The sequence below is a fragment of the Vidua macroura genome, chromosome 5 (assembly GCF_024509145.1).
Source record: "Vidua macroura isolate BioBank_ID:100142 chromosome 5, ASM2450914v1, whole genome shotgun sequence".
Taxonomy (NCBI): Eukaryota; Metazoa; Chordata; class Aves; order Passeriformes; family Viduidae; genus Vidua; species Vidua macroura.
Genome location: NC_071575.1, coordinates 43,788,179 through 43,801,030, shown reverse-complemented (window position 1 = coordinate 43,801,030; position 12,852 = coordinate 43,788,179). Strand labels below are relative to the sequence as shown.

General features: G+C 39.5%; 1 protein-coding gene across 1 annotated transcript in view; it reads left to right on the top strand.

The window, feature by feature from the left end:
* The first annotated feature begins 718 nt into the window (after window positions 1-718).
* Window positions 719-12,852, top strand: part of ARID2 (AT-rich interaction domain 2) — a 93,037-nt gene continuing 80,903 nt past the window's right edge. The window contains exons 1-3 of the mRNA XM_053977664.1: window positions 719-1,675; window positions 1,836-1,929; window positions 3,050-3,147. Coding sequence (XP_053833639.1) covers window positions 1,584-1,675; window positions 1,836-1,929; window positions 3,050-3,147 — 284 coding nt within the window. The 5' untranslated portion in view covers window positions 719-1,583. The remainder of the gene's footprint in view (window positions 1,676-1,835; window positions 1,930-3,049; window positions 3,148-12,852) is intronic.

Sequence of the window (12,852 nt, the reverse complement as noted above, 5' to 3'; positions counted from 1 at the left end):
CCCAAGTGGCACCAAGCTCCACCGTGGTCGGCGTGCAGGTCTTCTGGTTTCCCAAGTGGAAAACACGTCAGGAGGTGAATGTTTACAAACACTGCGCACACCACAGGCAGAGGGGTAGCGGCTTGCAGTAGCAGTGGGGGCTGCTGCCCATCCAGGGTGAGGGCCAAGACCTTCCTCCTCCATTAATTTTGTGCTGCATGTTCCTTTTGTCAATGTACAGAAAGATATGAGCGGCTTAAATTGTATATAGCAGTCTTGAGGCACTTAGATTACAGGCTGTAGTATCTCGAAAGAAGGAATAAGAAATATTCATGGAGTGACCCTGAGCCTAGGCTTCTGCTGACAAACCTCTCCAGGACACCTCCTACTCGGGGGAGCACTCAGCATTCTCCTTTGGGGAGTTTAGAAGCTCTCATGCCACGAAATAAGGGGTTCCTGCTGCCCCCCTGCCGCCCCCGCCGTGCCATCCGGGGCGACTTCCTGCCCTTGGAAACACCTCGGCCCGGGGGACTGGGAAAGTTTTCCGAAAGTCCACATCCCACCAGTGCCCCCTTCGGTTGTTGTTTTCTCTCCCCTTGAACTCAGGGCGTTGGGTTTAGTCCAATTAAAAAATTCGTCCCCGCTTTCCAAATCCACCTTTCCCGCCCCCCCGCCCCCCCCCATCCCCCCCCGCCGGCAGCCAGCGGAGAGAGGCCGGTCGGCGCGAGCCTGGCACGGGAGGGCCCCGCACGGGCCCCGCGCCCCGGAACAGCCGGTAGTAGCCGTTTTTTTCCTCCCTCTTCTCCCTCTCCCTCGCCTCTTTCCGCCCGGCTTTGTGTGAAGTTTGCGGCACATTGCAGATGAGCCCTTAGCGGCGAGAGGAGCCTATTGTTCCCCGCCAGGAACTGCTTGCTGGGGCTGTGCTGGCTTTTGCCTTTGGAGCTGCCTCCTGCAGTACCGGAACCGGCCTCCGGGGCCCGCTGTGTCGCGCTCTCGTCCAGGCAGAAGCACGGCGGCCTCAGATCTTTTTGTCTGAGCGAGAAGAGAAGTGAATCCCGCTGCCGCCGCCACCGCCGCCGCCGCCGTAGCTGTACAGTGTGTGTGTGTAAGGGAGCGAGCGAGGGAGCGAGCGAGCGAGGGAGGGAGATCGCATGGAGCCGCGGCTGTAACACACACACACTGTCAATACCTCACTCCGGCTCCCCCCCCCCGCCCCACCACAACAGTAACCCAATTCATTGTGTGATCCAGCAGCACCATGTTGAGTCTCATGTGCAGGCTGGATCGGCTGGGTTTGTGGTGCTGAGAGAGGCAGCAGCCGCGGGAGGAGGAATTACTGAGAGGTGCCCCTCTCCCTCCCTGCCTCTTCGCCCGTGTGTTGTGTGGAGACAGGACTCGCAATTACCACACTCTCGGGGCTCCCTTATTCCTTTTAAACTTTTTTTTAAACAAGCCCCTCTCCATGGCTGATCCCCGGCCGAGCACGGGCACCTGGGTCTCTTAAAGACAAGGAGGAGCCGGGGATTGTTGTTGTTGTTGTCGGCCGTTTTTTTTTTTTTTTTTTAATTGGATTTTTTTTTACGAGAACCTTTTTTATTACAAAAATGGCAAATTCGACGGGTAAAAACCACGCAGACCAGCGGAGAAAGGGACTCGCTTTCCTGGACGAGCTGCGGCAGTTTCACCACAGCAGAGGGTGAGGAAAATGGGGAGATGGAACGGGAGGGGGGGAGGCTTTTAAATCGACCAGATCCAACTTCCAGCCCCTTCCCTGAAGGACACGGCAGCCCCAGCGAGGGGAGAAAAGGGGGCAGAGCTGACAAGTTGTGGTGTTTTGTGTGTATCTCCTTTGGCAGGTCTCCTTTTAAGAAGATCCCCGTGGTGGGTGGGAAGGAGCTGGATCTTCACGCTCTCTATACCAGAGTCACCACTTTAGGCGGATTTGGGAAGGTGAGTGGAAGTTTTAATTTGGGTTTCCCTCCCACTAACCTCTTCCCAAAAGTCTCCTCTGACCCTCGGGGGTGGCGGGGGGAGCCAAGGTGGCCGGGAACCGTCCTATTTAAAGCCGGTTAGAGAAGGTGGGGGGTGGAAGGAGGAAGCGAGCAGATAGGCAGGTTGGTGGCTCGGCCTTGTCGGCGGAGCGATGGAGGGGGACCCGGGGGTACGGCGCGCACCCCACTCCTGCCTCCTCCTCCTCTGCCGGACCCCCTCGCCCATGCCCCCCTCCCGCGGGAAGGCGAGGGGGGAGCAGGGAGCTGCTGGGCGGCGAGAGCAGGCTTCTTTCGGCTGTGGTGGCAGCTCTGTGCGTCTCTCTTGCAGAGGGAGAGACAGAGGAAAGAGTCTGAGTGCAGTTTTAGTGCAACTCAAAATTAGCGGGCATGTTTAACATCGATAATCGGCACGGAGCATGGGCTAGGGAACGATCCTCGCAGCCGGGGGGGGGCCGGGCGCTGCCCTCCGAGCCCTTCCCTGGGAAAAATAACAAAAGGGGCACCCAAGACGGTGTGTAATCAAATAGCCATCTTTAGGCTTCAAGGCTGGGGACAGAAATGTAGGCCTCAAAAGAAAGGCCTCTCTGTGTCTGTGGATCTGTGCTGGGGGGACCCCCCGGGCCGGCGCCCCCGCGCCCCGCAGCCCAGGGGGCGCCCCCCGCCAACACTTCCCTGCATTATTTTAAACTTCTTTGGGTTTTTAACGGACCGCGTTAGGATTTAAAAGGGGGCGACAGAGGGACTCCCGATTGGTTATTGTCCAGGCAGTAAAAACAAAAACAAACAAACCCCAAAACAATACCACCACTCCCGGCCGTTCCCCCCGAAAAGAATAATGTATATGTTAAAAAATAAATGTAGTAAAAGATTCCTGAGGAGCGGGATTATTCCCGAAAGGGGAATACTATCAACTGTCAGTAAAATATATAGTCCTAAATTCCATATGCATTCATGTTTGTTTCTTGTTATATATTTATCTATTTGCTTCATGGTAGCCTGTTTTTTTTTTGTGATGTTCGCTGTCAGCAACATGTTTACGTGTACGTTGTGTATCTCGGCTTGTGTGTTGTTTTTGACAGGTATCAGAGAAGAATCAGTGGGGAGAAATTGTAGAAGAGTTTAACTTTCCCAGAAGTTGTTCTAATGCTGCCTTCGCTTTAAAACAGTATTACTTGCGGTGAGTGCTATCAAGCTGTTGCAGTAGTATTTTTGAGTGCGGGGTTATATTTAGTTTTCAGTGTATGCAATAATAAAAATATGCCTGCTCTTTTAAAATGCTATAAAATAAAGCAGAAAAAAACCTTGTAATTCCTTTCTCGTCTGGTGCAGTGATCAGTTAAAGGTGATTCTCTTTTGTAGGGTTTTTTTTATTTTACATCTGCAAGCCTTAAACTTTGAAGGGATACCAAGTACACAAACAATATATGTCAGAGGCCATTTTTTTTGATTGTTTTGGAATGACGGTACTAAAGGACTGTTACTAAGAGATCACATTATTTAGTTATGGAAACTTAGGTTAATACTTGGAGCACCGAAATGTGTTGATATATGTAAATTTGTTTACTGCTTAGTGGGGTCAGATGTTGAATAAAAATGCATCTGCAGGAAGGTAGACTGTTGCACAAATTATGTTGTTCTCAATTACTAGCAGCATATATTATTCTCTTCTATTTTAGAGTACAAAGAGCTAAATAATCTTTCTATTAGTTGTAAAATAGTAAATTTCTGCATGTTTTAAAAATAAGGTTGTATTCCTTGGAAATTATGCATATTATTTTTTTGTAATACAGGCTATTTTTCATTATTGCATGGAGCTCATATGGAATGTTTTAAATTACTATGTATGGTACTATTAATTTACTAGATTACTTTAATAATAATTTTATTTAGTTTGAGTGATGATTTTTTTTGTAGAAAAGATTTTTAAATGATTGTGTATATAGTTGTTTTAGATGGTATATATATGGATACTTATATTTAGAATTAAGTTAAATGTATGTTGTTTAAGGAATGTAATTTTCTGTTTCTGAATTACAAATACAATATTTTTTCATTGCAGTTAATAGTAATATAGATGTGCAGTATGTACAAAACATGTATGGGCTTTTGGGTTTCTGTTTTGGTGAGCTGAGTACACACAAGCTTTATCTGTTTCTAGTTTGGCCTTCTGAATTAGGAAATGCAGTAATTGTACAGGTGCACTTTCTATTGGTTGTCCTAGATTGACTTCCAGCTTGAAGCTGTAGAGTTCATAGCACAGTGGAACAGTTTCTGAGTTTCAGTGATGTCTGGAAAACCTTAGCCAGATATTAGTAGTTACTGAGATTTTGGGGTTTTTTTTGGTGGTGGCATATGATTGCTTTAAGATTCAGGTTAAGAAAAGAAACTACCATTGTTAATAGCTCTGGTAGCGTTTATGATTGGTGTCAGGCCTAGAAATTAAGTGGGAAGCTTGCTTTAGGATATCCTTCCCTCTTCCCCCCCCCCTCCTCTCCTACATAGTACTGAAATAGTGTTGCTGAAGATTTGTCACATCCTAGAAAGCGTTTTTTTGCTTCTTGAGTTTTTCTGTTGGACCATGTAATTTGTTAGTTGACTAGATTTTACATACAACTAGCAAAATGATAGTTTTTTTGTTTTGACCCTTTTATTTCTATTTCCACATTTTTGAAGTATTTGAATGGCCTAACTTTTTGCAGTAAAAGATTGTATGTCATTTTTGTTTTCATGTGTATTTTGAGAGCCATTATATGCTGTGACAGTTAACACAATGTTAATTTAGCCTTCTAATGACTATTAATTTTTAATGAGGTATTATTTTATAAATTAGAATCAGACATACAAAAATGGTTTTTTTATTATTGGCATACTAGTATTGACATGATTTAAAATAAAGTTGTTGAATATATATATAACTGATTACGTACAAATAATTTAAATGGTTTTTGTTTATTTGGAATTTAGGAAAAAAGTTGATAAATGGTTAAGATCTTTAAAAATGCCTTTATCATAAACTTTGTGATTAAGCCATTCTGAAATAAATGATCAAGGTTGTTGGTTTTGGGGTGAACTGATTTTTAGTGATCATTTTAGTTTTTGTTTGGTTTTGTTTCTTCTGAATTGCTGCTTTACTCACTGTTACTTCTCACATAGTCGAAGTTGGATGTGAACTGTTTCCCAGCTGAGTTCACCTTCTTCCATGTGCAGTAATAAGACTGTATGTACGAGTCTCTTTGCTAGGTTAACATGAGTTTAGCTGTAACCTAGAAGGTGTAAGGGGGTCACTATTCAGTTCTAGGGAAAGAAAAAACACTCAAATGATAAATTTGTTAAAAGGGTTTAGCTTGTCTGTGTTGAAGAACATAATCTGAGGTTTCTTACAAGGCTAGATTTGAATGAACTGCTGAGCAATTACCCTTGGAAAACAAAAAGTGTGTCTTGTGGACCTCAAGTATGACTATTATCTTGGCCTCACTACTGTAATGACTTTCCAAGCAAAGCCAGACAAATTGAGGCCTATCAACTTTTATTTCATTTCTATCCAATCGTATGTCATTTGTACTGTAAAGTGAGGGATCTGCTTGGCAGATGGAGACCCTGTTGAATTCAGAGGGATTTAGTGGTGTGCACCTACATGAATATGTTTGCAGATTTGGATTTGGGATGGTTTGTGATGAAAGTTGCTTCTTTCTATGGAACATCTGGCATAGTGTGTTTATCAGAGATAAGATCTCAAGCTGCATAGACCACTTGCTCATTTTGCTGTGTTGCCACTAATAATGCTGCTATTTTTACTTAAAGTCACTATGTAAACAAATTTAAAAATTTATTTATTTGTGTGAGGTCAGTAGTCCTGTTGGCTTCATCAAACTGAATGTTTTGCAAAACAGTCATTGGATTATGGTATTTCTTGAGGCAGTTCTTGAGGTTTGTATTTTTGGTTAAAGAACTTTTTCACTTGACTGTCCTGGAATCTTGCTGTGTGTCTTGGGGAATCTATGTTAGGCTTCATTAAAGAAGTGAATTGTTTAAGCTTGTGATACAATTCCAATAGGTTTTATGGTAGATGATAGTCGAATACATGATAACCTATCTACCCCAACCCTTGCACTACCCTCTCCCTTTTCTCTCACTGGAAAAAGTAATTTATAATAGGGAAAGACTAAACCATACAAACTTAGTGCCTCTATTACTTTGAGCTGTCTGACAGGTGAAGTAATTTATGCACTGTAGTTCTTAGTGAGCAGTCAAAAGCCACAGTGCCAATAACCATTGATAGACTGGACTTATTAATGTAGTTCTGTAAGACTTCACAGCAACACAGAATGTAATTCCCTTGGATGTAGTGCAAATTGGATGTTTCATTTCAATTGAGGTGAATTAGTAAAGCATTTTGTAAATGCTTCTCGAAAAATTATTTCATAATATTAATGAAAATATTTTTTATGGGGTAGTACATGTAAACATCAGTAATGTGGACATACATTTATGATTTTGTTGGTAAACACCCAGTCAGTAAAAAGAAAGCTAACATGGAATGTCTCTTATATCTATATCTGGTTTTTATCTTATTGGTAGATTACATTACAGTCCTACAAAGAATTGGGCTGATGTTGGTATAAGGTTCTGTTGGTTTTCGTGTGAGTGCAAGTGATACATTTATTTCTGTTGTGGAACTTCATCTATTTTGGGGGAGTGAGAGACCTTGTAAGCTTAAATGTGTGAATGAAGTATGCCTAACTGAACTGAAAATCAGTTGCTTTTCAAAGTAATTTATCTACATTAAGATAAATTATATGAAAGGACTAGTTGTAAGGTAAAATACATTTGTCTTAGTTCTCTGGAGAATTCCTGAAAGGTGGACAGCACATGCTTATTGTAAACTTTTGGCAAAGGCAGTAGTAATTAGCTAATAATAGTTTAAGGTGAATAAAAATTTGCTGTTGTAAATATTGAGGAAGTAAGGGGAAGTCAAATAGAGAAGAAAGTGGTCAGTTCATAAATGAGAAGTTGCATAAAGTTGTTATTAAGACAAGCCATTATGCTGAATTTCCTGAAATTCCATATATAGTAGGATGAAAAACAGTGAGCAGTTAAAAATCAGAACCATATGAAGCAGGTATTGATGACAAATAGAGGGGGTTCTTGAAAGATCTGAAGGTATATGTAAGTCATTTGATCTTCAAGATGTCTCTAAGAAATTAAACAATAGTGCTGATTTCTTAAAAAATAAAATAAAGGGGGAAAGAAAAAAAAAAAGCATGAGCTTAAGAACTAGATAAAAGGAATTCTGTTCTTAGTAATATAATGGCAAAAAATCAGGGAAACAATAATAAGCCTAGAATTTTCTAAGCAAAAATTACTTTAAGAAAGGGGTTTTGTTATTCTTGCTTAGTGTTTAAAATTAGGATCTGATACTGCAACAGCATCTGCACACAGTTCAGTGAGTATGGAGAAGTACAGGATTGGCTTGTTTGCCAGATCTGATTGCAGATTCAAGGCCCCAGTAAATGAATAGAGAGTTGTAACTATAGTAAAATTTTAAATATTTTCTGAAATTCAAATGCATCTCAAAATCTCTTGTTAAGAAATTATGTATGTATATGGATAGTCATCTTAATGAAAAATTGGATGAAGGACCAAAAACAAAAATAGAACAAAATATAAAGAGTAGATGTGGTGAGTCACAGCAGTTTTAGGTGCTAAAAGCATATCATCAGTGTTAACATATGCATGTAGTAATACAAGTTTAGCCATTTTAGGTATATTTAGTGTCTGCTTTGCTTAACTTTATGAGGGGTTGAATACTACACTTGCAGCATTAGCAAGCAATGATAGAAGAGTTTAGCACAAATCAGGGCAGAAAAGAAAAGGTAATCTAAAGAAATTAGGCACATTGCTGGAAAGTACAAACGAGATTCAGTTTGAAAAATGCATGCTAAAACAATCAAGGGCTCGTAATCCAAAACAGGTATTCATTGTGAGGGAATAACCTGGAAAACAGTATTGCTGAAAAAGGGATAGGAGTGATACCATGGGCCTGGTAATCCTGTCAGTTGTGTGAACCCAACTCCCTTTCATATGAAAGGGATTTGTGCATGCTTCTGACAGGAAGGACAGGCCCCAATTTGAAATATGATATATGGACTTGGTAAAATTCAGAACAAGTTCAGGTTGCATCCACCGTGGCATTGAGCAAACATTAGACAAATGGGAGATGGATTTTTGTACAAGATTATGGGACTGTGTTTGGAGTACTGTTTTACTTCAGAGCCTTTGCAACAGGTGGGGTAGCTTAACAGAAACTTAGAGAAGAGCAACAAAATGTTAAGAAAGCTGAAGGGACTAATTGATAAAAAAAAAGTTTTGATAAGTAAATATGTTTTGCTTGTCTCAATTAACAGTTTGTGTGAGAAGGGGAAATAACATCTTCCAAGAATTTTGAAGGGTCTAAACAGTTAAAAGGGAGGTAATTTTAAATAAAAGAAGAGGTTGTGTTAATGTGTAAGCTGAGATAAAACTGAAGGAGAAAATTCAGAGCAGACAGCAGCACAAAACCCCCCAAGATATACCTGAATACCTTCTGGTATGAATAGTATGTCAAGCAGAGTATGAGAGAACCCCCATACCAGGCACTAGCCTGGCTGGGATACCAGTACATGTGCAACAACAGGTAATGAGCCAGGAATGGCATAGAGACCAGCTGACCTTACAGGTTTTGTCCATCCTTGAATAATGCCATAATGAAGGTTTTCATCTTGCATACCTATGGACTTGACCTTGTGGAATCTTTTGCACTTAATTTTGTCCCAAATCCTGCAGTCACTGGCAAGACAGGAAACAAATACATGGATGACATCTTTATGATTTCTTCTTAAAATTTGCTATTCCTTCCTCAAGATAAAAATTGTAATGCATGTTTCAGTCAGGTGTCTAAGACCTTTCTTTTAAAGTCTGAAGTGAATATTTTACATAGTTAAAGGGGGAATTTTGTTTCAGTTGTACTGAATCATACAGCCAACTTAAAATCAAGACTAGTTACTGCTCATGAAATAAAGCTTTATTTAGGGAAATTAAATGTGTTGGTTATTAAAATTTCAGAATGTCTCTCAATAGAAGTCACTTATTTGGATGGATGTGGTCTTGTCAGGGTTGCCAGGAGTTTGCTCAAAGGAAAACAGAAGTTTTATAATACAACATTTGCATTAGGACTCAACTGAAGGGAGCAAGCAGCAGGTGAAAGGGGACATAGCTACCTTAAAATTGCTCTTTGTTAGAATTACATTGTGATACCAGTTTACTGTGCAGATGAGTTTGGCCTCTATCAGAATTTCTCAGCTTTTCCTTCAGAGGGTAAACTCCTTTTTACTGCTGGAAAATGTAGTGAAAAATCAGTGCAATGAACATTAACGTATTTTCCTGATTATTTTCTGCAAGCTTTTTGTAGAAAGTACCTATGTTGCTGCTGATACGCTGAAGTACATTAGTTTATTTGGGGAGGGGTGAATGTTGTTCTTCAGTTTTAATTCAGAATTCTGACTATTTAACTTGAAAGCTTATACGGGCAGATGTCAGAACTAATAATCTACAAAGAGCAAGTTTCTGGCAACACTGTAGTAAATGTGATGACTTCTAGCACCTACTTAATCTTCTAAGAATTGGTGGAAACTTACTTATTTAAGACCATTTTCTATTCTTAAACCAAAACAGTATTTAAATGAATTTATGCTTTAAAATTATTAGTATCTGTTGTAATGTCTTAGGTTTGAATGAATGCTAAGCTAATTACAATATGATCAAGAATGCATATGGATATGGAATGCCAAGGGTATTACTTCTTTCCTTGTGAAATGGAATAAGCCTGGGCTAAGAGAAGTTGTTTGGTTTGATTTTGGTTGTTTTTTTGTTTGTTTAATTTTTTTTCTGGAGCTAGCAGATTAATTACCCTTGCTTTAATTACCCTGCTTATTTGCAGTTAAACCTCAGTAGATAAGACTTTCATACTAATTTTTTTTTACTTTCTTTCTTAACCCTTTCTCCAGTAGTGAAATAGAGAAATACAATTTGTTAGTTTTTACAGATGAGGTACCAGGGGTACACAGAGGTTTAGATTTTTACTTTGAGAGTGTATGTCAAATAAGATGAAACCCAAATATATTAAGGCCAATTATTTTTGTAATAATCCAGTTTAAATTGTTAGTAATTGTTTTTATAGAATCTCATTTTAATCCAGTTAATAATCGTTTCATAGACTCCAGTTCTGAAAGGAAAATTTCTTCATTTTGAGCCTTACTTATCTATCCATAAACTATCCATAAAAAGAGGCTACTATTAACTGTCTTTTAAAATTCCTCTTCAATCAGTAGCTGAGAAATCCTGTTTTATTTTTCAAACAGTGATAATGTTATATTCTGTGAATTGGAGAACTGAGAACTAAATATGTACGATCATGAGAATGAGCTGTTTGTGTTTTGTTTTGCTGTGTTTTGTTTTAAAATGCTTGTTCTGAGTGTTGGAGTGGTGTTTTACAGCTTAAATGGGACTGCTTGGAGTTACTGTAGTATCAGTCCACATTATTACAGGTCAGCGCAGTTCACAGAAGGGATTGGGTATAGGCCAGAGATTCCATCACGTGAACTTGTTTCTGGTTACCAGTCTGATACATATTGATTCTGTGGCCTTAGTTAAATCATTTACAATTTTTTTATTAATATTTATAAAGTGGCTATACTGATGTTTGTTTACCTGTCTCAAAGAGAAGTGTGAGACTTTAAGCTCTTTAATGCAGGTTTGTGTCTCTTTGTGCTTCTATGTTGCATTTTAAATATTTGACAGTTAATAATATAAATTAGGAATATATGAGGAAAGTAAAATTATTCATAAGGTTTTTTGCCCTCTACAGTGTTGAGAAGCAGGAAATACAGCACAGATGAGAGAAAGAGCAATCTTTATTCCTTAGGGAATAAATAAACTTGGGTTACCTAAGCAGAGAAATATTGAAACAGTTGAAAGAAAAAAGCTTATCTTGAGGGAGGATAATAAAACAGCAAGATGGTACCCAGAATAGTGAGCTTAGGCTTTGCCTGAAGTACTATATTAGTGAGCTAGGTATCACACCTCAAATACAGTCTCCTTGGAGCAGCAAGTTCAAGTCTTAACCAGACCTGAATTGCATTTTAAGAAGTAAAGTAGTGAAGCTGAGTACTCCACTTTTTGTTTTCCTATCTTTAAACTGAATGTGCATGCATTTATTTTAACTCCAGATAAACTGTAGCACGGTAGCTATGCTGCAAGAGAGATCACACATAATAGAGTTATAATAGAGTGTAGTTTTGTTGAACGATGCACTGGAGCATGTTTGTCTGTAAGAGTGAACTGTCTTCATACTATTTTAAATTGGTGTGGGATGAGCAACAGTTGAGATTATTAGTCTCAGAATAATTTACAGTGTTACTTGTCAATCGATAGCTGCTTAAGATACATAAAAATCTTGTAAGGCAGTCATTCTATTTCAGAGACCTTTTCTCTCAAAGTTTGCTGGAATTTTGACATGGCTGCTGAGGTTTAGATGGACCATACTTATGGCTGCATGTGTTTCTTCGTTGTTATGTGCTGTGACATCTGCTGGTTGGCCTCTGCCTCCCAGTGCAGAGGTTGCTATGCTTCCATGATAAACCACGTGCAAGGATTCTCTCAGGTCTGTAGATCACCAAATCATATGAGTAACTTTGAGCAGCTCTGTTCAATTTCTTTGAAGTGCAATAACAACCTGTATTGTTGGAACATAACGTACTGGGGGAACTTTCCATTTGGGGTACATCCCAGGGGCTTAATTAAGCTAAATGAAAATAGTTTACTCTGAGGGTAAATCTTTGAGTATATTAATAATTATTATGGTGTAGGATAGATGTAGAACTATGTGTATGAGTTTGTTTGCTTTTCAAATCAGTATATTAGAAGAAAACTTGTGGAAATACTCTTAGTTCTTCCTTACCTGATTATTTTGGTCAGGAGTGTCCATTTTCTAGTGACTTCCGTGAAATGATGTAGAATCCAGGCAATGGCCAGGTAGACAGTGCCATGTTGCAGAATTCACAGATGCCCTCTGTAATTTTGGGGTGATAGTATAGCTTTGAAATGTTGTAGATTATGGACCTGTTTCTTGGTTGCTTTTCACTCCCCAATACCATCTATGAAGCCCCAGGAAAATTAAAATTTCCAACAGTACGTGTTCATATAGTGGTACAGTTATACAGTAAATACCTGAAAAAATCAGGAATTGACTCATGTAAGTATGAATGTGCAACCATAACTCTGTGTTCTAGAGAATATGCTTTACAGTAGAGCCTTGTCCTCTCTGTGAGAAATGGGAATAAATTTCATGGCAGTATTAATCTGTTTTATCAATGTACACATAATTTGGACTCATCATTCAATGTGGTAATTGATTAATCTCAATATTAGTTATTTCTAAAGAGGTTTTGAGTTTGCTTTCTGGGCATCTGTTCTCCACGGTCTTGCCTTCTATGGTGTTACTCATGTGGGCCATGTAGCTCTGTCTTTCTGTCTCTTATTCTCTTCTAAATATCATCTTCTCAATCTTTTGACTACAGGCTATAATTCATTCTCTGTTCCTTGTCCCCTTGATGTCTGTACCTATTGACTGCACATAGGATATTTACTGTAATCAAATGAATTTCTAATTGTGAGAAAATAGAAGGAAAAAAAAGGATGTATGCAAGTAAAAGGGCAAGAGGACAAAGCAGTAAATGTCAGGTGCCTAGCAACAGTAAAATACTGAATTTTACAGCAAAACACTAATAGATTCTGTGGTACCTGAAAAACAAATTCTGCAGCTGTGGGCATGCTGCATTCACATGAT